Genomic DNA, 24,171 nt, shown 5'->3' with positions numbered 1-24,171 from the left:
ATATCCTCCCTCTCATCATCTACCTCCTCTCCACCCAGGATCCCCAGTTGACCCAATAGACTTTAGCATCTTGGTGTGTTACAATGGAATGTCCCAAGAATACCTCTTCTGGGCAGTTGGATGGGCGCTGCAAACGTTTTCCTTCCTTTAATGCACGCACAAGTCGTGTGACAGTCATCTGACCTTGAGTTGGGCCAATCATCTTCAAGAACATCTGGATAAAACAAAACCATCAAAAAGTATTTGACCTTGACTTTTGTTAAACCATTTCACTTCACTCTCAATTTCTTGTTTGTCTGTTTTTAGGATTAGCTGTAAAATTGGCTCTATTCTTTCTTTTACACATAGGATAGGGTCCGCTTTCCTCACCTGGGTATTCAGGACCCTAACCAATCTGGTGCCACTGATGCGGCTTCTGCTATTGCTATTGAAACTGCTACTACTAATGGTGACAATAATGACTTAAATACTATCCTTCAGGCTCTAGTTCACATCTCTCATGAGTTCTGTGCAGCTTCTCTGATCCTTCAAGGTTATGATATCACTCCTCACCCAGAGCTCAGCTAGATGGCACAGTGCATAGCCCTGGATCTCAGGTCAGGAGGTCCTGAGTTCAATTTTGACCTCAGACACTGCCTAGTTGTGTGACCTTGGGCAAGTCACTTAACCCTGATTGCCTCACATCCAGGTTGTCCTGATTCATATCTAGACCCAGATGGCTATGGAGGAGACAGTGAGGCTGGTGACTTAGCACAGCCCGCCTCGCTCAAATCCAATTCATGTGCTTGTCATGTCATCACCTCCCTGATATCATAGTCTTCTTTGAAAATTAAGGACAAACATTAATTAGTTAATTAATTACGCAGAATTCAGGATCCTACTTTTCAGTGTCCCTCATTTGACATTTAAAAAGATGTCTGTTGGGAAGACCTGAGTTCAAATTCAGCCTCAAACACTCTCTAGAAGAATGACTTAAGACAAATCATTTAAATTCTCAGTCTCAGTTTCCCTATCTGCAAAACAGGGATAAATATGAGCGCCTACCTTTTTGAGCTATTGTGACGATTAAATGAAGTAACATATGGAAACCTTGAAGCATTACACAAATACTATTATTATTATTATTATTACTGTTATTATTTTCCTACCTCCTTAAGGACCAAGACTATTCTTAGTATTTTGTAAAACGTGCCTCAAATATTTAGCATGGATATTCAATATTTGTCCAATGACCTAACTCAAATGGAAAAAATATATATATTTTTTTCTTTCTACCTGAATTAAGTCTGTGTTATAACATTCTCTTTTAAATGACTCAGGAAACTAGTCAGACATGGAGAGTAAGGGTGGTGAGAGTGGTTCCTAATCTTTGTGTGAGCTTTTGGAGAAAAGGCAAGAAGAACAGTTACCGCCATGGGACTGGATTCCGAATCGCAGTAGGTGAGCAGTTCGTGTAACGTGACCCCAAATGACCAGACGTCAGAAGCGATATAAAATTTGCACTGCACTAAACATTCTGGAGCATACCTGGACAAAAAGATAATGGGAATCCCATGATTTCTTGGAGTGAGAAATTGACAGATCATTGATCACAAATTGATCACATTGAATCACCAATGAAAGTGACCAGACTCCCATTACGGGAGTACTGGGGGGGGGCGAGTTCAGAGCTTTGGTTCTGGGGCTCACCTCTGACCCTCTGTCTCCTCTTCAGTGATTCACAAATAACAATATCTACACTCATCACTTTCCTGTGAGGAAAGGGCCTCATTAGCCTTAAAGAGGATATAAAAGTAAGTGATAGAATATTTGTGCGTTTTCCAGGATGTCTAAGATACTCCTTCCGCTGAGCACAGTATCACCCTTTTCTTTGGGGGAAGATTTCCTAAGTATAGAGAGGTTTCTGATAAGGAAATTCCCTTTACCAAGGTAGATCTATGATTGTTCTGGCTGGCTGGGACACAGATTGGGTCACACACAGAGGCAGCACATGAACCCAGGTTTTCTCAGCTGAGGCCAGTTCTATCCACTATCCAACAGAGCTTCATTCCAACTTAGCAAATAGTTGAATGAGTTCCTCTGACCAATCCTAGGCTGATGAACATTTCTAAACTGTAAGGCTAATCCTAAAACAACAGAAGAAAAGTGACCTTAGGCAAGTTACTTCATTTCCATGGACCTCAGTTTCCCCATCTGTAAAGGGGGAGTTCTCTAGATAACATCTGAGATCCCTTCAAAGTCTAGATCTTAGAACCCATGAATTGGAAGATGGAGTCTTTTACTGGACCCTAAACCTTTCCAGCTCAGTGGGATCTTGGACTCCCCAAATGACCTGTGTACCCTAAGGATGAGCATTCTCAACCATAAAGTGGAAGCAATAAGAGCCTTTCCCTCATCAGATTGTTGTAAGACACAAGCAATGTTCCATCCCTTTTATTATTGCTTCTTTGGCTGTACTTCTTACCAGAAGACAGGGCTGTCTCGATCGTCTTTCACTGTGTAGTATTCCTTATCCGTTTCGATGGCTTTCGTTAAGCCAAAATCACCAATCTTCACACGGTGCTCATTCTCAACAAGGACATTCCTTGCTGCCAGATCTCGGTGGACATACTGACAGGCCCCCAGATAATCCATCCCCTGAGGAAGGAAAACCCATGCCACGTTCACCAAAACTGACCGTCTGTAACAGCCTGAAGGATTCTTTATTGTTTTTAGCCCAGTAATGACCTGTCAGGGGGTGGTATGGTCTAGTAGACAAAGGGCCGATGTGAAGCCAGAAAAACCTGTGTTCAAACCCTTCTTCTGTGATCCTGGACAGCAGTTAACTTTTCGGGACCCTCTTCCCCCAAGGTAACTCATTGGAATTTAGAAATGGCTCCTGGTTCTGCATTGGGGAAGGCATTTCCACTCTAGTAATTTTCTACACTGATGAAGCCATGCCAATAAGAGCACATGAACACCCCAAGTCCTTTAGCTGTAATTTCATCTGTGCAGGGCTGTCTTCCCTAAGAAAGGTCAGGACTCTATTCACTAGACCTTGATGACCCCTTTCCTACAGTGGCCCTGGGTTCAAATCCCAGCTGCTACTCTGCACTACATCACCAGACCTCAGCTACTTGGTGAATTCTTTCCAGAATGACCATGTTGGGGCAGGGCCCCTGACCAGCTATCCCTGATCCTTTAGGTCAAGTCACTGAACCATACAAAAGTATCCCTGTATGCCACAGATTGACTGAGAAAATCAGATGTTTATAGATTACATTTTTGTTGTCGTAAAGTCGTTTTCAGTCACTTCTCCTAGGCAAAGATACCACAGTAGTTTGCCATGTCTTTCTCCAGCTTATTTGACAGATGAGGAAACTGAGGCCAACAGGGTGAAGTGACTTACCCAGGGTCACATAGGAAATGTCTGAGGTTAGATTTGAACTTAAGAAGTTGAGTCTCTTGACCCCAGTCCTAGAGTGTTCCTGGCTGCCTGTCGACCACACTCATGTCAACCATTCAATAGGGAGAATGACACAGCATGACCCCAGGTTGTTGTGAGGAGCAACTGAGGAGGCCTTTGTCAAGCTCTAGCACAGAGCCCAGCACAGGGTTAGTGCTGAAGAACAAGCTGTATGACTGTGGACAAGTCATCCACCCTCTTGGAGGCTCATTTTTCTCATGGAAAACGAGAAGTTCTTTGTAAATAAAATAGCAGATTAGCATTTGATGAAAAATGACAAACAGCCACTCTGCATCATCTGTCTGAAACCTCCGGAAATAAGGGCAGCTAGGAGTGCCATAGTGGATAGAATGCCACGTTAGCAGTGCAACCCTGAGCAAATCATGTTACCCGTTTGCCTCAGTTTCCTCATCTGTCAAATGACAAACCACTCCAGTTACTTTGCCAAGAAACTCCACAAAGGGATCACGAAGCATTGGGCATGATGGCAGAATGGACGGCATTCCAGGAAACAGGACAATGGGCGTGCCCTTCTCGAGGCAGTTGGCTTACTAACCAATGAAGAGTCCCTTTGCCATGGAAGGGGGGCTTCCAATCACAGGCCACCTTCTTTACCTTACAAATCTGAACCGCATACTTCAACTGCTGTTTGAGGTTGATTTTGCTCTTATTTCTTGGAAGATATTCCTTAAGGCTCCCAGAAGGCAGGAACTCCATAATGAGTTTAATCCTATTTCCTCCTGTTTTAAAAAAGAATCATAAGACCCTGAGATGGTAAATTGCTTATTTTCCTATTGACTTCAAAACAATGAAAAAAGCAACCCACATTAGAAATAAACTTGTTTTTAGATGATTAATTTTACAGAAATTTTACTAATTATGACTATGAAATATATGTACCCTATTCATAACTGGTAAAGGATATATATGTTTGTCTGTATCTATATGGACACACACATATATATATATATATATATATATATATATATATATATAATGTATATATTTATATACCCCCACACATATCCTTCAGACAACTGTAGCCTGGAAGATGGGGCCGCCCTTGATGTCTAGCCCTGCAGTCAATACAAACCAAGCCCTCCCACCTCCCCCATGGAAGCCCCTCATACCATCCTCTGTACAAATCCCCTTGTATTTCACAATATTTTCATGATACAGTTTCTTCAAGATTTCGATTTCCTTCTTCAGGTCAGCGATCTGGTTACCCCCGCTCTCTGGCTTTAGAGACTTGACTGCAACCTGCTCACCGGTGTTGTCCCCCTCAGGGTCATATCTACAGAGTTCAACTTTCCCAAAGTGGCCCTGGGTGGTGAGACAGAGAGAGAGAGAGAGAGAGAGAGAGAGAGAGAGAGAGAGAGAGAGAGAGAGAGAGAGAGAGACAGGGAGGGAGGGAGGGAAAAGGGAGAGAGGGAAGAGGAGAGAGAGGGATAAAGGAAGAGAGGAAGAAGGGGCAGGGGAGGGGGAAGGGAAAGGGAAAAAGGAGAGAGGAGATGGGGAAGAGGAGAAGGAATAAAGAGAAAAGGGAAGTGGGAGAATGGAAGAGAGGAGGAAGAAGGGAGGAGGGAAAGGGAGGAAAGAGAGGCAGACGGAGAGAAGGGGGAGGAAAGAGAGAAGATAACTGCCTCAGTTTTGTCATCTGAAAAATGGGAATAAGAACACCTACCTCCCAGGGTTATTGTGAGGATCAAATGAGATAATTATTGTGAAGCAGAGCATCTGGTACTCCCCTCCCACCCCTCCCTAGTACAAAATGGTCAGGGAGAAACTCAGCAAAATACTGATCAAATATTAGAATTTGGGGGCAGCTAGGTGGCACAGTGGATAAAGCACCCATCTGACCTCAGACACTTAATAATGGCCTGGCTGTGTGACCTTGGGCAAGTCACTTTAACCCCATTGACTAAAATAGATTTAAAAATGAGAGTTGGGAAAATAAGCTTGACTGCATCGTGAATTTAGAAGGCAAAAGGATCTTAAAGGTCTTTGATCAAATGAGATATTCATAAAGTATTTAGTGCAGTGTCTGGCATTGCTTAATAAATGTTGAAACCATCCCAGGAGGAATCAAATTCCTTCATTTTATCAAGTGACTTTCCCCAGGTCACCCAGCTAATAGATGTCTGAGGCAAGACTCTTCCTGACTCCAGTTCGAACACTAGCTGCTATCCCTAAGGAGATCCCAGGGTTTTGGGGTCATAGGACAGGGATCATTGGCCAATAGGACCCTTTGGAGAAGCAGCTCAGGATAGAGGAAAGAGCAATAGTCTCGGAAGTGGGAGTCTTTGGTTTCAGTCTTGATGTTACCTTTTGCGAGCTAGGTATCCTAAGGAAAGTCACTTTTATACCTACTCTCCCTACCCTGAATGATTACGCTGAGCCCAAAATACTGGTGGATGAGAAAATACTCAGTCTATGGCAACTGCTATCATAGAAGCTAATCCCTTTATTGTTGTGTTTTTACCTCTCCCAAGTCTCGGATCCTCTTCAAGAACCGTTTCTCAAAATGGGTGGGATCTACCTCAGTTGTTGGTTGTTTCTCTGAAAGGATATCCGGATCTAGAAAATACAACAGAAATGACTTTGTTAGTAAAGACTGGCAGATTGCTTTCCAGGGGGGGTGGGGATTGTAAAACTCAAATAATATCTTTAATAAAAAAAATTTAAAAAAGAATGTATTTAAAAAATAAAGAGGTGGAAAGCTTTAAAAAAAAAGAAATGACTTTGTTTTTAAGTAATTTGGTTTTTCCTATTTGGACACAGGCTTTATCTAGGGCTCCAAGTCACATGAGCTGATGGATGCCAATGCATCCTTGGCCAGCTTCCTGGATGCCCGCCCACCTAGCATCGTCAGAGCGAGGAAGGACTTACTCTGTTCTTCTAGCTTATTGATATCTCTCATGATGGCCCGGAAGAAGGGTCTCTGACTAGGATTGTAGTTCATGCACTGAGTCATCAGGTTGGCCAGTTCCTTGCATGAGGGTGTGACCGGCATAACTCGACCTTCATAAAATCGCTCTTTCTAGAAGAGACAAAGATGAGGGCCATGGATGAAGGAGGCTCCAGAAGCAACCAAGACTCAAGGGAAATACCAACCCACATTCCTTTGGGCCAAAAGGCTTCGTTCATCCATTTGTTTTTCTTCATCTTAGCACTTTCCCTGGGAAATCACCTCCCATTTACCCAAAGAGATCTTGGATGGGATTTGCATGTGGTCCCTACCATTAGAAGAAGAGCTCTTTGAAGGCAAGGGTTGGGGGTAGTTTTTGACTTTCTTTGGTTCCCTTCTTAGTAGCTTTAGGAATGAGGAAGTATCTTGAACAAGGGGGAAGATATCTCCAAGCCATATCACCACTTGTTTTCAATTCATCATCCCAACTCCTTTTCAATGGGAACTTGGAATTTAGCTCAGGAATTTATTTCTCATAGGTGAGCTTTTGTTTTATTTTGCCCATGTTCAAATCCAGGCCTTCACCTTACTTCCCAGACAATTACACCCCAACACACACACACACACACACATCCACCTACACTCACACACGCACAAACACATGTTTTTCTGCCACCTTAGAATATAAATTCCTCAAGGGCAGGGACATCCCTAACCCATAATAAGTACATAAAAATTATACAATAATTGACTATCAATAAACTTGAACTGTCAGCAAGCTTGCTTGGATTTCCATCCATCTCCCTTAAAATGATGCCAGATACATAATAATGTTTCATTCATCCATTTACCTCTGCTAGAGTCTTATTTTTCAAAGGAATTTCTCCATTGTAACAGATCTCCCAGAGGGTTGTGCCAAAACTCCACTTATCAGCAGCCACACTCAAGTTCTTGGAGTCATCTACACACTCTGGGGCAATCCATGGGATCCGTTCCACACATTCTGCCAAAAAAAAAAAATTCACCCCCCCCCAAAATGCAACATTAAAATTCTAGCTTCTGAAATGACCTTGACACTAACTTGGGAGGTCAGAAAAACCCATTCACTAGTGGCATTATCAAAGATAGGCAGTCGGTAAAGTATTTTTGCAGTCTTCTTCCTCCTTCTCCTTCTCTTCTTCCCCTCATTTTATTACCAAGAAAAAGAGATTCAGGAAGCTGAAATCACTTGCCCAAGGCTACATGGGTCACATCCAAACCCAAGTTCCTTTGCCTCGAAATCTAGGATTCCTCTGTACTACATATACCACCTCTCCCTGAGTCCTCATAGAAAGTTTATGAAGTGGTTAGGTTTCTTTGAGTTTTGTGGGGTGTTTTGTCCACATTTGTGAGTTTGTTGTGGGATTCCAATGGAACTTGGTGCCCTCTTGATGGATTATAATCTTAGAATCTTGGCCTGGGACCTTTGAGAGGTGAAATTACTTGCATGGGGATGACATGTGACCTTGGAAATTCTGGAACTCAAATATTTCTGACTCCATGCTCTGACTCTATCTCCTTCATCATCCTGCCTCCCATGAGGTAGATGGTGTCAAGTAGTTTTAAGCCCATTTTACAGATAAAGAATTTGAGGCTAATGACTTGTTGAGATTCAGATTTTTAGTTAAATGATGGAGTTGTCATTTGAATCCAGATCTTCTAATCTTTACTAACTCCAGCTAGGCTTCCTGAATCTCTGCTTGGAGATGAGGAGTAGAAGAAGGAAGTGATAACTGGAGAAATATTGGGAGAGAAGGGTTGGAGAAAATGGAGGGAAATGTACCATTTCATCAATAAGTCTACCCATTGATTGGCAACCTCTGAACCAGGTAATCTAGATGCCCAAGGCAATCTAGTCTACAAAGAGACCAGACATCTGGAAACTCACCTTTGATAGATAGATCTGTGCTCATGAGCTCAGACATTTAAGACATAAAAATGGCATCCATTTCCAGAGATGCAGGGAGCTCCTGTAGCACCCAACCTCTATACCTGCTCTATTTGTTGGTGTAATAAAGGTCTGTGTGTGTGCGTGTGATAGTCCCCTATCAGATTATATGCTTCTTGAGGAAACCTCACCATATTGATCTTTGTGGCTCTCCTACATCCCAACAGAGCGATTTAAATAGCAGCTCATTATTTGATTCCACAAATGGAGCCCCAGTATCTAGCATAGCAAGGCTTAATACAGAGTATTTCATAATTGCTAATTAAATTAAATTGAATTAATGGAATTGACTTCAGGTTAATATATTTATACAAATAATTCAAATGGGATTGAATTAATTAAATTGAATTCAAATGATTCAAATATATACAAATATTTTTAATCAAATGAATTGGATTGAATTCAAATTAATATATATGTGAATTGATTCAAACTGTACACAAATTATCCAAGCATATTATATAAACATAGAAATAATTCAAATTCAGTTAATTGAATTGAATTAGTTGAAAATATGGTTAGGATCTGAAAGCCTTGTTCTCTGCAGGTTTTCACCTCAGTTTTCCTCTCTTTTTCTTTCTTCTCACCATCCCCCAATCATAGTGTCCCCCCCCAAGAGCTTCTGATTGCACCATTTCCCGGTCTTCTGGGCATTACTTGAGGGCCTCAGCAAGCTACTTAGTGTTCTTTGAAAGGACACTTCTGCGGGGTCACTGCCGCCTCACTGGTCTACCATTTCCTCTTATGACACCACCGGGTTTAAAGACAGCCAACAGATAAGGGAAGCAACAGTGACTTTCAAAATGAACACAGCAAAGACACGATTCCAGAAGTTGTTGATATGGGGTTTTTTTGAGCCATCTCCCCCAAAAGGAGAAAAAAAAATCTCTACCCACTTATGACGTGGCGGACATACCCTGCCGAGACAGCACAGTGATGGGGATGCCAGGATCGCTGAGTTTGATGAAGGGGCTGCATTCACCATCCAAGCCCTCTCTGGCCAAGAGGACATTTTTAGCACATACATTTCCATGGACTAAATCTTTGTCTTCCTGAAAAAGAAGAGAGGCTCCAGTGGTGAGCAACGCCAACCCCAGGTCAAATAACAAAGAGTGCCTTCACCTCCCTGGGACAGAAAGTCTCAAGGAAGTCTAGTTTGACTCTGCAAACTCAGTTGTTTTTTTGTTTCTTTGTTTTTTTGCAGATAGAGCAAAATTGCTAGGCACCAGCAGTGATGTGGTTAATCAAGAGAGGACATGGAGTAAGAAGTAATCAAGTCTTGCCTCTGATAAATGCTGAATATTTGACGGAGGGTAGGTCATGTCACTTTAGACTAGGAGGATGAAGAAATTGAGGACTGAGAACCTGAAGGGACCCAATAATCATTTGTCCAACTCTTTCTTTTCATTAAAATAGGAAACTGAAGCCCAGGAAAGCATAATGTTTCAGTTGCTACCAATGAATTGTAGAAAAGGTGACAATCAGGGTTAGAAAGTAATTCCTTACTGATAAAACTAATAACTTCCCAAGACCAACCAGGTTTTTTAAAAAGTTGGACATGAGAGAGGTCAAGAAATCTCCCCAAGGATATGGGAAATGGTAGGCTGGAATTGAAGCAGTTTTCCTGAGTCCCTTCCACTACCCCATTGTTTCTGTTCTCCATTTCTCTTCATCTACTTCTTTCTGAAATTATTCACATCTCCTGTTCCAGAAAAGAAACACGTACAAACCAAGCCCATCCTTCCCCATCTTGATGGCAGGATCTGGCACCTGAGCATTCTGCCATCCTCCACTCTCTACTGTTTTCCATGATTGTGCTCTCTCCTGATCTCCCTCTTATCTGTTGACTTCTCCTCACACTCTGTTCCTCCAAAATCAACTGAATCGTGTTCCTGAATCATAAGCTTTCTTGTCTTTTCTCTCTTTTCACACCCTCTTACTCATCTCCTTAGGTCTCTTTGGTTTATGTCAGTGACTCACAGGTCCATCTCACTCCTCCTTGTTACTCTCCTGAGATCTAATCCCACATCGGTCTTCTGATTAACTTATCCCTGTCCAGTGTGACCTGGCATCCTGGCCTTTCCTTGAACAAGATACTTTATTTCTTGGTTCCAGGTATTCTCCCTGACTGTCTCCCTTATGTGGAACACTCTTCTTCCCTTGTTTCAACTGCTGACCTCTCTGATTTTATTTAAGTCCCAACTAAAATCCTAAAAACTCATCTTTTGCTTCCCCAATTCCTCTTAATCCTAATGCTTTTCCTTCTATCGATTATTTCCTATTTATCTTGTAAATAGCTTGTTTGTTCATGTTTGTTTGCATGCCATCTCTACAATTAAATTGCAAGCTCCTTGAAGGCAGGGATTGTCTCTTGTATCTTCAGGGTTTGGCACATGGTCATTGCTGAACAAATATTGATGGATTAATTCATATCCCCAACTATCTTGTATTTTTCAAACTGAACATTCCATAGGTATCCAACTCAATGTATTGAAAACAGAACTCATCCCCCCCAAATTTATCCCTCTTTCAAACTTCCCTATTACTGTCATTCCAGTAACCCTGGTTTTCAACTTGGGTGCCATCCTCAGCTCTTGACTGTCCTTCATCCTAACTGATGGCCAATCAATTCCCAGGGTTTACTGTTCCTACTTCAATCATCTCTCTCCTCTTCTCTTTCTCCATCTATCGTTCTCTCTTTCATTCTTTTCTCTGTTTCCTTCATCATTCGCCATACTAATTCAGACAAATATTTCCTCCCTCCTAGACCACTGAAACAATCTTCTACCATGTATCCCTGCTTCCATTCTCTCCTTTCTCTAATCTTTCTTTCACATTATGTTCAAATAGATCTTCCTAAAGCTTAAGTCTGAGCACCTCACTCACTTATTCAATAAACTCCAGCAGTTCCGTCTTGCTGTCAGGACCAAATAGTTAGTCTGGTTCCAGCCAACATTTTCTTGACTCCTTATACCAAAATGTCTTTGTGGAGTTTACAATCCATCCAAATTACCCCTCATCCTGATTTTCATATGTGATATTTGATCTCTGCCGGCTGTGTCTTAGCATGGCCATTTTATGGGCTTGGGATGCTCTCCCTCCTCACATCAACCACTTAGTTGTCCTGATTTCTTTTCAAACTTAGCTCAAGTACCATTCTACATGAGACCTTTGTAGATCCTGTACCTTCCCCTTCATTTACATTGATTTATTCTGTAAATATTTTGCACATATTTTGATTTACCTGTTGTCTTTCCCCAATAGAATGTAAGCCCCTTGAGGGTAGAGACTGTTTCATTTTTATCTTTGTATCCTCAATGGCTAAAATAATGCCTGTAGAGCAGGCACTAAAATGTTTGCTGATTGACTGAAAACCAGAGTAAGAGTGAAGAGAGAGTAAGGTTCACCAAGAACCTTTGCTAGATTATCTGTACAACTGTGGTATTGACTTTTGCCAATGAGAAACATCATCATATTTAGGCAGCCCCATCTGCAGAACCCATCATGAAAAAAGTACAATCCTGCCCATACTCAACCTAGTTAAAACCATAACTAAGAGAAGGTCAATGGAGCTTAGTTTCAAGGTACCGACCTCCCACATTTCTTTTCCATTCATAGTCCAACATTTCTTAGTTCTCTCCTGGATCTATGTCATGGGAAACCACAAGAGTTCTGCTCTGTGGGATTCACCTCTCCCTACCACCTCCTCTGGTTGGTTGCTTGACTAACTGGGGCAAATGTATCCCAGGATCACACTGTTACATTATATGGGGCAATGGTAGATAGAGGGGTGAGTGATTTATTCTAAATTCCCATTCTCTCCGCCCCTCCCCAACTCCTTCCTAGGATTGATGGACCTGACTGGCTTCTGTAATCCCACTTTAGCCCCATCCCCTAACACAATTCTAGAGCATTCTCAAATGCCTTCATCCAGTTCTGGACCCACCATTGAGGTTTTCCCCAACATATCCCTGGATAATCTCTCTTCCTGACCAATTCCCTCCATGGAGAGAGATGACCAGGGCGAGGGTTTCTGGCTGTTGAATGTTCAGGGTGAGCCTAATCATGGTTTGGACTTACCAAGTAACTCAGGGCGCTAGCCAGCTGTTTGGCAACCTTAAATTTCCATGGTGTGGTGAGAAGTTCACTTTTCCGATGCATGAAAAGATCCAGGGGCCCAAACTCCATATACTCCTCCACCATGATGTCTGAGGTCAGAGAAAGGCAAGGTGTGACTATCAGTGACCTAACTGCGCACCTGGGACAATCCCCAAATCTTCCCCCAACTCAATCACTTCTTAAAGACTCAATAGCAGCTCTAGAGCTTAGTGGATATTCCTAATAATGCTATAAGAGAAGTAGGATGTGATATTATTGCTTCTATTTCACAGAGGTTGTGACTAGTGCAGGGTCACAAAACTAATAAATGACTAATGAGAGAGGATTTGAATTCAGGTCTTCCTGCCCCAAGTTCAATGGTCTATTTTGGAATATATTTTCCTGGAGTATGAGCTTCTCATTGGAAGTCTGTGCTAGAGTCCCCGTTTTCGCCATGAAGTATACATATCCTAAGACAATCAGCGACTTGGTTTTTCTATATGCCAATTAAGAACAAATAACTGTTTTCCCCAAACTCCTAGGGATAGTGTAAGAGTGATAGAGCTACAGCTATGGAGAGAGATGGGGAAAGGAAGGGAAGGGGGAGAGAGAGAGAAAGAGAGAGAGGGAGGCAAGGAAGGAGGGAGAAAGAAAAAGAGACAGAGATAGAGAGGAAGAAGAGAGGGAGGAGAGAGAAGAGAGAAAGGAGGAGGGTGAGGAGTGAGAGAGAACAAAGAAAAAAATGAGAAAGAGAGAAAGGTGGGGGAGAGAAAGAGACAGACGCGGGGGAGACAGAGACAGAGACAGAGAGAGGAAAAAGAGACAGAGAGACAGAGAGGCAAAGAGAGAGACAGAGAGGCAGCAAGAGACAGAGACAGAGACAAACAGAGACAGAGACAGAGAAGATGAGGGAGAGAGGAGAGGCACAGACATACAAGAGAATGTAAAGACTGGTCTCAGCATCCCTTTCTTTTGTTTACCTTTGAATATTTCATAAAATCATAGATTTAGAGGTGGAAGAGTCATCTAGTCCAACTTTCTCGTTTTTACAGATGAGGAAATAGGGTCCCAAGATTGAGAGCTCTCTCTGTGTCTTTCTGTATTTCCTCTCGCCCCGCCCCCCGTCTCTCCCCTCTTGCCTTCCTCTTGTTCTCTCCTGCTTTCTCTGTTCCTCTCTGCTCTCCTTTTTTCTCCCTCTTTCCTATCTCTCTGTCCACACACACACACACACACACACACACACACACACACACACACACAATCAGAGGGACCATAGCTCACTTGTTACAAGAGCCTTGTAAGGTCCTTGGATCGCTACCTCATTTTACACAATAGAATAGAACAATGACTTGCAGGGAAAGGAGATGACTGTCTGACTTAAATCAATATGAAACTTGAAGGTAGGACTCTTTTTTCCTATGTATCAAATTATCTTTCCATTATTTTTTTGGTCTTCCCATAGCCTTCATTTCCAAATAGGTACCCCTCCCTTCTTCTAATCAAGAAACCATCTCTTCTAATGAAGTACAAAAAAGGAGGGGAAAAGCCCATTCTAGATCCATAGCCCCCCCAACCCCCTCTTCTATTTGGGAAACATCCCAGCCAAGCTTCTCCTGGAGGGGGGGGGGGGCTGGAGTCCCCCTCACAAGAAGCAAACTCACTTTCCACATCCCGAACACAGACGCCATAGAGATACACGATGTGTTTGTGGGAGACTTGTCGCATCATGCTGGCCGCCTCGAAAAATGCCTGTTTGGGAAGGTGAGAAGTGATGTAAGGAACCCTACCAATCGAAGCACACCGGGGACACAGCTGCAGCAAACTTACTGCCCCCCCAGCATGTTGTTCCACATGAGAACCCCCAGCATACATATGTACACACACACAATCGTGCACACAAACATGCACCTACACAGAGAGACTGTAACCTCACATGTAAGGCAAAGGACAGAGTATGGCAGATATGGAAGGTCCAAGCTTCCTGGGAGAAGGGGAGCATGGCAGCAGACTTGAAGAGGTACTTACCAGAGAAATGTCCCTATGACTGGGGTCCAAGACCTTGAGAATGACCTTCATCTTTTTCTCATCAGAGCTGCCTTCGTCATCCTTGTAGTCCAGGGTTCCTGAGTAGATCTGGGTGCGAGTGCCTCGTCCCAAGTGCTCTCCCTACAGCAGGCCAGATAAGGAAAGGAGCTCAGAAGTCAGAGAAGTAAGCTGTTAGCCTGGAGGCCTCCACAGGATCCATCAAGGGCCAGGGGGGTTTCAGCATTGCTCATTCCTAAGTTGCCTTGAGAATAAGGCTCCTATCAAGAAAACTCCTCGTGGGCAAAGGTAATCTAAGGCATTTCCAGTCCCAAAGAAAGTAATAATCACACCATCCTCATCCTCCATGACTCCGTGTACCTTGAAATGACCAATGACCCAAAGGAAGCAAATTCTATCTCAAATAGGGCATAGGAACTGATTCTCAAATAGAAAACACAAAAATGCTTCCTAAATGTCCATTCTGTTAATATGGAGTAGGCAGGGGAAAAGGCGGGAAAAGGCGGATGTATTACCTACTCTCTGCCAGATCCTGGGCTAAGCACTTGACAAATATTTCCTCATTGGACCCCCACAAGAAACAGGTGAGGTGACTCTCGTTATTATCCCCATTTTAAAGTTGAAGAATCGGAAATGAACAGAAAATAAGTGACTTGCCCAGGGTCACAGCAGCTAGTATTTGTCTGAGGCTGAATTTGAACTCTTGGTTCTAAAGCTTACTATTTGTGTGATCTTGGGCAAGTTGCTTCTACTCCCTTAGTTGCCCCATCTGTAAAATAAGAGAAATTGGAATAGATGACCTCTAAGGTCCCTTTTACCTTCTACAGTCTTTCTGTGCACTGTGGACTGTCCTTGACTCCCTTGTCTCCCTTCCCCACCATGGCTCACACCTTACCAATGTTAAGTCACTCCAACTATTGGTAGAAACTCACCCTCCAGGTGCTAAACAACCATCTCCACCAACCACTAGCATCTGTTCTCTCATGTCCCTCAACGGATTCGACCTGTTGTGTTAATACTTTACAGGTTAGAGTCACAGTTATTAATGTCAGAGGGAAAATGCCAGGAATCAAACTCTAGTCTGGAACCCTACCTACTGCACCACCTTTCCTCCTTGGCTTTTCATGGAACAGGCAACAATACGTGTTTGATGGTTAACGAACGCTCTAGAAGGAGGTAAAAGATCCATTGAGACTCCAAGGAGTTCTTTCCTCTGTGGAAACACATATCATTCATCCTTGCCAAACTTGATTAACTTGGATTTTGGCTGACACTTCTCATCCACCATTCAAGGAGAATGGCACCCAGCCACTGCCTCCCGCACTGAACGTCCTTTGAGTGTTATTGATTAAAGGCGCCTCATTTATGCAGGTTTTGCTTGGCTTTCTGGGCAGTCACATGTCTGCAGTATCCCAGAAATGCCACTGAGAGTTCGATATAATTACTGTGACTGAAAGGGCCATTTGGATGAAGGGGAAGCTTGCAAGCTTCACATTCCTGAAAATCAGAGATCATCCCCAGTCCATTGGAGGAATCTGTCCAAGGAAGGAGGATGCCTAGCACCAGGAAGGAAGGGGATGCCTAGCAGGCAGCCTGGGAGCCAGGAAAGAACTGGGGGGGGGGAGCAGACAGAGACCCTGGAGCTGATCTTAGAGACATCACTTCACTTCTCTGGCCTCCAGTCTTCTTCTCTGTAAAAGAAGGCAGCCAGATTCTGCCAGATTAACCCTCCAAGGGTTCCATTACATTGCTTTTGAGGGGAAGGAGGAGGGATCCAGACCCATGATTTCTTTCACTCATTGGGAACTCTTAGTGAATCAACTCCCTACCACCAATGCAAGATCATCAATGCAAAGCAGAATTTGAACCCAGGTCTCCAACTCCCCGGCCAGCTCTCTCTCCTCCTGTTCATTGTCTCATTTTCAGGGAGGATTCTCATTCCAAAGGTGGAGCCAGCATGGCTTAATGGGTACAGCTGGCCAGACTCTGACCCTAGCCAGCTGTGGGACTCCTGGCTGTGTGTCTCCTGGATTCTCTAAGTCTAAGTAATTCCTCAGGACATGACAGGGCAAGCATGACACTGGTGGAAAGGAGTTTGGCTTTGGTAGGAGAAGAACTGGTTTTCAAATCTCTTCCACTTACTATTAGCGTGATGTTGGGCAAGTCCATTTCCCCAAGCCTCTGTTTCCTAATCTACTAAAAAAAAGAAGAAATGGGGGGAGGGAATGAGCTTGCCAGCCTCCAGGGTTCTTGATGGTCTAAAATCTATGCTTCTGAGATCTACTAATTAATAAACAGACTGCAATCTGCCTTGGTGGAGGGAATTGTCCATGCTATTGAACTCACAGCTTCTTGCACATTCAGCTAAACATCTCCAAACTACTCAACCTGGGGAGTGAGGGATGCCTCCAGTCGGAGCAATTATTAAACTCTTATTGTATGCAGACACTTTGCTAAGTTCTAGAGACACAAAGGAAGGTTTAAAAGGTTTCATGCCCTCAAAGAATTCGCCTTCTAATAGAGGAGACATTATGAATAGAGATACACCCAAGATCTAAACAGTACCCTAGTGGATGGAAGGATCTCTTTCAGAAAGTGAGGCTGAGTCTTGAAGGCAACCAAAGAAACAAACAGGCGAAGGTAAGGAGGGAGAGCATGGTGTCCAGCCAAGGACAAAGAAGTGGACACTAAAAAAATAAAATAAAATGTTTGAAGAGTTACAGCAGGTTCTTCACTCCCTGCCTTAAGCCTCTTCTCTCTGGCAGATGAATTAAGACTGGGTCTGTCTGATTCTCTATTGCCTTTGGAACTGGGGTGGGGCCTGTAGGATCTTGTTACAAGATACTCTCTAAACTCAGGAAAAAATAAGCTAATTCAGTTCTATTTGCCCTAATGCTTGCATGTCTGTGTCTTCCTAGCAATGGGGAAGTTTCAAAGGTTTAGTTCATAGAAGTGCAATTTTTGCATATTTTTGTCTTTCTCCTTAGCCAAGTCATCTTGGCTTGTTTGGGGAAATTCAGCAAACCCAGTCATCCACCTTCCCTTCTCTCTGTGGCCTAATTGCTTTCCTCTTAGAGATGGAATGGAGGAGACCCATTGTGTCCCCAAATTTCTGCCCAGAGCCATTTTCCCAGAATCCTTTCTGCTGCAAACCTCCCATACTCCACAAACAATCATCCAGCCTTTACTCAAATACTTCTGAGGAGGAATTTGCCACCTCCTCTCCTGAGGAAGCTAATTGCACTTGTGGATAATGTCTTTTGTTACTAAAATAGGAAGACCTGCTTCTTAAAGAGCTACTGATATAATGATGATTCTAGTGGGAACAGGGAGAGTACCCTACAAGCTGATAGACCAGGGTAGGAGGCAGCTATGGAGGTCAGGAGACTGGTAGAATGGAGAGAGCAGGCCTCAAAAAGAAGGGAAGATAGAGGACAATAGTTTGTAGGAAGCATAAAGGGAAAAGAAAGACAATGGGAAGTTTGACATTCCCCACGAGAAAGGCTGCTAATTTGTTGATTTATTGCTCCCTGAGATAATAGAGTGTATATGTGTGTGTTTGTCTATACACACATATGCATTTGTATTTTATATTTCTACTAATATATGTGTGTGTATCCACACTGTCTAATACACAATCTAATAAAACAGACTTTCAACCCAGGTTCCAAATCCAAATCCATCCTGGCAGGCAAAGAAATGGAGGTGAGAGTGGTGAGCTAGGAGCTGTGAGATGTTAAGATCTAGTCCTGGCTTCACATGAACTCAATTCCATTCTCTGAACTCAGTTTCCTCAGTCCCAAGGGACTGAATTAAACGACTTCCAAGATCACTTCCAACACTATCATTCAGGGAAATCCTTAGCCGAAACCCCAGTACCTAAAAGCTAATTCATGTTAACCCAGATCTTCTCCATCTTTTAGGTTCTTTGTTACCCAAATCCCTAAGATGTAGTTAGCTTTCCCCCCTAAAAAAAAAAGATGAAAACTGTCCCTTAGGAAACCAGAATAACTTCCCATTGAGCCAGAGTATTCTTTCCAGATTACCACGACTGCTGCCAACACTACCACCGCTACTTCATTGGTAAGCTTAGGGTCATACATCTAGAGTTGGAAAGACGTTCCCACAGTAATAAGCCCTTCTTTGTAACAAGCCTGTGAGAATAGCCTGGCCCCAGTAAATTGTATTAACAAATGCTGTATCGATTTATCTGTCAATGTAGACAGGTGGAGGAGCTATTATCATTTCTTTTTTATAGATGAAGAAACTGAGGTTGACAGAAAGCCAATGGTGGAGGTGGTCAATATGCTAGGAAATGACTGTGAGAGCTAGTGCGGGTCCAAAAGACACACTAGATATGAAGTTATAGATCTGAGTTCAAATTCTGTGTTAATACTTTTGTGATCTTAGGGAAGTCAATTACTTTATTTTCCTTATCAATAAAATGGGAGGGTTAGAGTAGAAGGTTCTCAGATCTGTGATCTCGTGATCTCTGATATTTGAGATGTTGACGTCTGGTCTTTCGAGGCTGGGAGGCGATCAATCTAAACCAATTTTACTCCACCAGGAATAAAGCCCTATTGTTCAGTCTTCTACAACAATATCCCTGTGGGAAGATTTTCTCATCCCAAAGCTGACAAAGATATTCCACAAGGCTGGCAGGGGAAATGCGGTGAACTCACCTGAATGATGTCTTCCTTGAGAATTCGGTGGAAACTCAGTTGGCTCATCGTATAGACTGGCAAGCATTCCTGGGCCTTCTTGGTGGCCACAAGCAGATTTGAAATTTCTGGAAAAGATGGAGGGTATCTAAGAAGGCTACAAATTTTGTAAAAGACAAAACAGGCATCATGTAGGACATAAAGTGAAAACAAAAGGTTGCAGCCTTGCTCTAGAGATATTAAAGAGAATATACATGCATGCATGCATATAGACATATACATAATGTGCTAAACATTAAAGCTAAAGCTAAAAAAATGCATGAACTTATGTGCTAAGGGTTAAAGCCAAATTCCTTCCTTCTGGGATCTTGCATTCTACTGGATAATAGAGTGTATATATATATATATATATATATATATATATATATATATATATATGTATCTGTGTGTATTTACATTTATATTTTATATTTCTATTAATATATGAGTGTGACTGGATCTACAGAAATATACACCTGTCTATGGAACCACCAAGTTGCAATTTTGAAGTTAACAGTTCTCAGCAAACATGAACAATACATCATAAAAGGGAAAGTCTAAAATTTCTCCATATAAATTTCTATCATCCAGGGGAATGCAAGATCCCCGAGGGCAGGGACTGTTTAAATTTTGTCTTTGCATCCCATCTATCACAGAACCTGGTAACAAGCAGGTGCTCAATAAATATTTGAATTGGATTGATTTGCTGAATACTTAGCAGAACTCCTGTCCTGTGAGAGATCAAAATGGATGAGTACACAGATGGCACTACTAGGGGATTCCTGGATGGAGATTCCAGAATCTCAGGCCTGAAAGGTGTCTTAAAGAACATCTAGAATCCAGAAATTTGTACCCAAACAAGAATCCCCTCCCTAACCTCCCTCCCTTACCAGTGGACTCCCAGCCCAGGCTTATGAGTTCTCTGGAGAAGGGAATCTACTCACTCCTAAAGAAGCTTCTTCCACATTGGGAAGGAAGGAAGGAAGGAAGGAAGGAAGGAAGGAAGGAAGGAAGGAAGGAAGGAAGGAAGGAAGGAAGGAAGGAAGGAAGGAAGGAAGGAAGGAGGGAGGGAGGGAGGGAGGAGAGGGAGCCAGGGAGGGCAGTAGGACTCTACCCCCTTCCAGTACCTCTGGGTTTCGGCTGACAGCATTTCTTCAGGACAAAACTGATGTTGTCTGTTTTCAGGATCTGCTTCTTGAGATGGTCCATCAGGTCTCTGAGAGAGGGGAAGACTCGATCCGAGCCATGCAGGGAATAGTTCCCCTTCTTCACTTCAATCTGGAAATTCTTGTACTGTTTCTGGCTGGTGAGAATCTGTTATCAGGAGAACACCAACCACTGTGTGAATATCATGCCATGTCCAGAGGATCCTAGGGAGGGGTTTCATCCAGATTTTGCCAGCTCTGAGTCTACTGGTAAGCAACAGTCACTTGATTTCCCATCTCTTTGCCTTTGCACTGACTGTGACTCATGTCAGACTCTCTCAAAGACAGAAAAGGGTGAGATTCACCAAATCACATTAAGGTGACATTAAATTTCCTCCAAAGACTAATGGATGGGAGGAGATGGGTATGACAAGCCCAAGCTTTATTCATTAAGAGAGCAAACATTTCCATCTAAAAGAGAATACTATTTAGAATGGAAAGAGAGTTGATTTGGGAAGTCTGGCTTTGGAACTTCCAGGTCATGGGATCTTGAGTTAATCATTTAACCAGTTTGGGTCTCAGTTTTCTCAACTGTACAATAGGCGCACACATAAATCCTTTTCATTACCAGTCTCCGAATTATTTCAAAGCTCAAATGAGATACTGAATGTAAAGCACCTTTACAAGCTTTAGTGTTGAAATGTCAGTCACTGTTATTATCAAAATATGGAAGCAATTTTCATGATTATTTCAGCTGATTCCTATATCATCCCTGCGAGATGGGTACCACAAGCATTTTTGGCTTGGGGAGGTGACGTCTTCCAGTGCAGTGAGCACTGTCTAGAGTCAAAGGACCTGGCTTCAAATCTAACTTATGCATATTATTCATGTGATTTTGAACAAATTATGTAACCTCCATGGACCTCAGTTTCCTCATCTGTAAAATGAAAGCATGGCCTCTGAAGCCCAGCTCTAGTTCCACAATCTTTACTCTGCTGGAGACTTGCCCACAGTCCCAGGGGTAAGATGGAGCCTAGGACTCTATGAACTCCAGGGATACAAATACCTCCATTATAGAATGATCCTCCTAAGGCATTTTAAAGAGGGAGGTGGGGGGTGATTCTTCTGAATCTGATTTTTGAAATACCTTCTCCCATGTTTTCCCTTTGATAGCTCTAAGTTCCTTTTGTCCATTTCTTTGGTTAGAAGATTTGAATTCTCCCAAGGCTTTGAACACTTTCCCTTCCTTACCTTTGTCACTCCCCCTCTGTCTCTGTTGCCCTAACACTTTCAGCACAAAGCTCACCCTTCTCTAACCTAGGATACGTGCACTTGGTATAGAAAACTGGGTTTCTAATTCATTTTGTCTTTAAAGGCCAGTTCTCCACCCAGACTTCATGCAGTCCCATGGTTCAGAAGGTGCCTGGAGTCCCAGCATCTCTGGGTTGGAAGGAGCTTCCCACGACACTCAGCCAAAACAGGATCTGAACAGAATTCAATGACATCCCTGGCAAGTGGTCATGTATCTGCTGCTTAAAGACTTATGGTGGGAGGAACCCACCACCTCCACTCAGTATAGGCATTCCTTTTTTTTTGCAAGGCAATGGGGTCAAGTGACTTGCCCAAAGTCACACCACTAGGTCATTATTAAGTGTCTGAGGCCACATTTGAACTCAGATCCTTCTGAGTCCAGGGTCGGTGCTCTATCACTGTGCCATCTAGCTGCCACTGCATTACTTTTCTAAAAGGGTTTTTTGATGAATTTTGGTTTTAACATCACAATTATTTATAAAACTAGAATCCTAGGAAGGGCCCTCAGAGGCCTCCAGTTCAACTATCTTATTATACAGATGGGGAAACTGAGGCACCAAAGGTCGATGTCACCTAACTGCCTCTTGTTTGTAGACTTTTCCCAACATCAAGATGAAATTTGCTTTCTTACAACTTTCCCACAGTGCTCCTGCATGGAAGGAGACCCACGTTGGCCCAACCAGGCCAGGCCATCTACTTCCTGAAGTAGGAATACCCTGGACACTGAATTGTTGAGTCTAACTCTCAGGACTACTCCCGTGATCATCAACTGCCTTAGACTGGCCTCTGTCACCCCTGTTCTTTCCCTGCCTTGGGTGAGAGAACAAGGCAGCCCCAGACCAGGTTCCATCCGTGTCCCCTACTCTCAATGACCACCCCTCCTCCACCACTCCCCAAGTCAAGCCAGCCAAGAGAAGCCCAAGCCCAGGCTCACCTCCGATTTCTCAAAGCAGGTCACGGTCATGAGGATGTTGTCAAAGTCTGTGCAGCTCCAACGCAGAACATACATTCCTTCCTCACTTCCTTCTTGTCTCAACTTATTGATTGCATACTCCGTACTAAAGGGAAGGAAAGAAGAACAGAGAGCAAGGGAGATCCCATTGAGCTGCCACCCTGAATGCGCATCCCGGGCCCCCAGGTCACCCTGGGCCTCCCAGCTGTTCTCTGTTCCCTTGCTGCCCTTACTGTTCTTGTTTTCTCATTAAATCTTTAGCTTCATGGCTGATGGAGGTCTTTGTGCATCACGTTAATTTAATAATATACCCCATAGCAGTCTTCCCTTGAAACAAAGACATTTTTTTAAATGACACGCTGCTTACTACACCTGCAACATACTTCACCTAGAGTCCCTCACCTCTTCAATGGAAGGGAACATTCACTTTCTCATCTCTTCTGTGATGTTAGATATGGTCATTATCATTCTTTCTGCCATTATTTGTCCACAACAAGGCAGCAGGAGGCATATAGAAGCATATAGACTTGCCCAAGATCTCTCAGGCTCAAAAGCAGCACAGTCAAGGTTGATTCTAATGTTACACGACCAGCCCAAGGCCACAGAATCAATATGTGGTGGAGGTGGTACATGAAGCCAGGTCAACTCGATCTTGAGGCCAGTTCTTAAAGCTCAACAGCCACGCCGATTGACAGAGAGTAACATGGTAAAGCAGGGGTAGGGGGAGGCAGTGTGTCTGAAAGTTGGAAGATTTATCATCATGATCTCGAGTAAGACCCAGAGATCTTCCCTCATCGCCTTCAAGGCTGTGCTGGAGCCAGCTCACCCCAGCTTGAAGTAGCTGATGACTAAATTTTCAGTGTGAACATGTATACCTTGGAGAGCAGCACATGCTTCAAACCAGGGCCTGATTTACTGTTTTGTGGATTGTCTAGACTTAAGAGGGTGATGGGGAAAATGTTAATGGTACAGATTAGCCTTAAAAGTGTATCGTGTGTATATTTTTTACTGAGAGAGCTGGTTGTTAAACATTTACCAACATACTACTAACTTTTAAAAAAAATGTGATGTGAGCAGACAGGAGAAGTTACAACCATTAATTTTGGTTCAGTCTTAGCCTCAGTGTGGGCTGAACATAGTCACTTAGTTTCTTCATGGCCTTTTGCTTTTTTCCATTTATAAAAGATCAATTAACTGAATAATTTATCCCCAATCTTGAAGCTCTAAGTCTTAAAATTGACCCTTTCTTCATGGTGCCCTTAGGGATCCTGGTAGAAACATAAGGGAGTGGTCATCCTTTAGCTTTTCTTCCCTTCTTGTTAGATTTTTGCTACTGCCTCCAGAATATTTGGGGATGGTTCTATGGCTTATGGATGGGAAGCAAAAAGATCTGGATTCTGGCCTGGTGTTGTGTGATCAGGGCTGAGCCAATGACCCTCTCAGAGTTTTCTCCTTTGTAAAGTGACTATGAATCAAATGTCTTAAGGGTCCCTTCCAGCTCTAAATTGCAATATGAAAAAAAATGTCAGAAGAGAGGGTAAGACAATGAAGTCAGGACACACAGGTTTGAAGTCCATTTTTC

The 24,171-nt window shown here is 43.0% G+C and overlaps 1 protein-coding gene across 2 annotated transcripts in view; it reads right to left on the bottom strand.

The window, feature by feature from the left end:
• Positions 1-24,171, bottom strand: part of JAK1 (Janus kinase 1) — a 139,988-nt gene that overhangs the window by 2,367 nt on the left and 113,450 nt on the right. For both annotated transcript variants that reach the window (XM_074221254.1, XM_074221253.1), the window contains 15 exons: positions 22,572-22,695; positions 20,309-20,495; positions 19,164-19,270; positions 14,464-14,604; positions 14,100-14,187; positions 12,421-12,548; positions 9,257-9,392; positions 7,205-7,356; positions 6,335-6,485; positions 5,928-6,022; positions 4,576-4,768; positions 4,061-4,185; positions 2,465-2,637; positions 1,410-1,527; positions 104-214 (listed from right to left, as the gene is read on the bottom strand). In XM_074221254.1, coding sequence (XP_074077355.1) covers positions 104-214; positions 1,410-1,527; positions 2,465-2,637; positions 4,061-4,185; positions 4,576-4,768; positions 5,928-6,022; positions 6,335-6,485; positions 7,205-7,356; positions 9,257-9,392; positions 12,421-12,548; positions 14,100-14,187; positions 14,464-14,604; positions 19,164-19,270; positions 20,309-20,495; positions 22,572-22,695 — 2,029 coding nt within the window. The remainder of the gene's footprint in view (positions 1-103; positions 215-1,409; positions 1,528-2,464; positions 2,638-4,060; positions 4,186-4,575; positions 4,769-5,927; positions 6,023-6,334; positions 6,486-7,204; positions 7,357-9,256; positions 9,393-12,420; positions 12,549-14,099; positions 14,188-14,463; positions 14,605-19,163; positions 19,271-20,308; positions 20,496-22,571; positions 22,696-24,171) is intronic.

This window comes from Macrotis lagotis, chromosome 2, assembly GCF_037893015.1.
Source record: "Macrotis lagotis isolate mMagLag1 chromosome 2, bilby.v1.9.chrom.fasta, whole genome shotgun sequence".
Taxonomy (NCBI): domain Eukaryota; kingdom Metazoa; phylum Chordata; class Mammalia; order Peramelemorphia; family Peramelidae; genus Macrotis; species Macrotis lagotis.
This window is presented reverse-complemented; position numbering and strand designations above follow the sequence as displayed.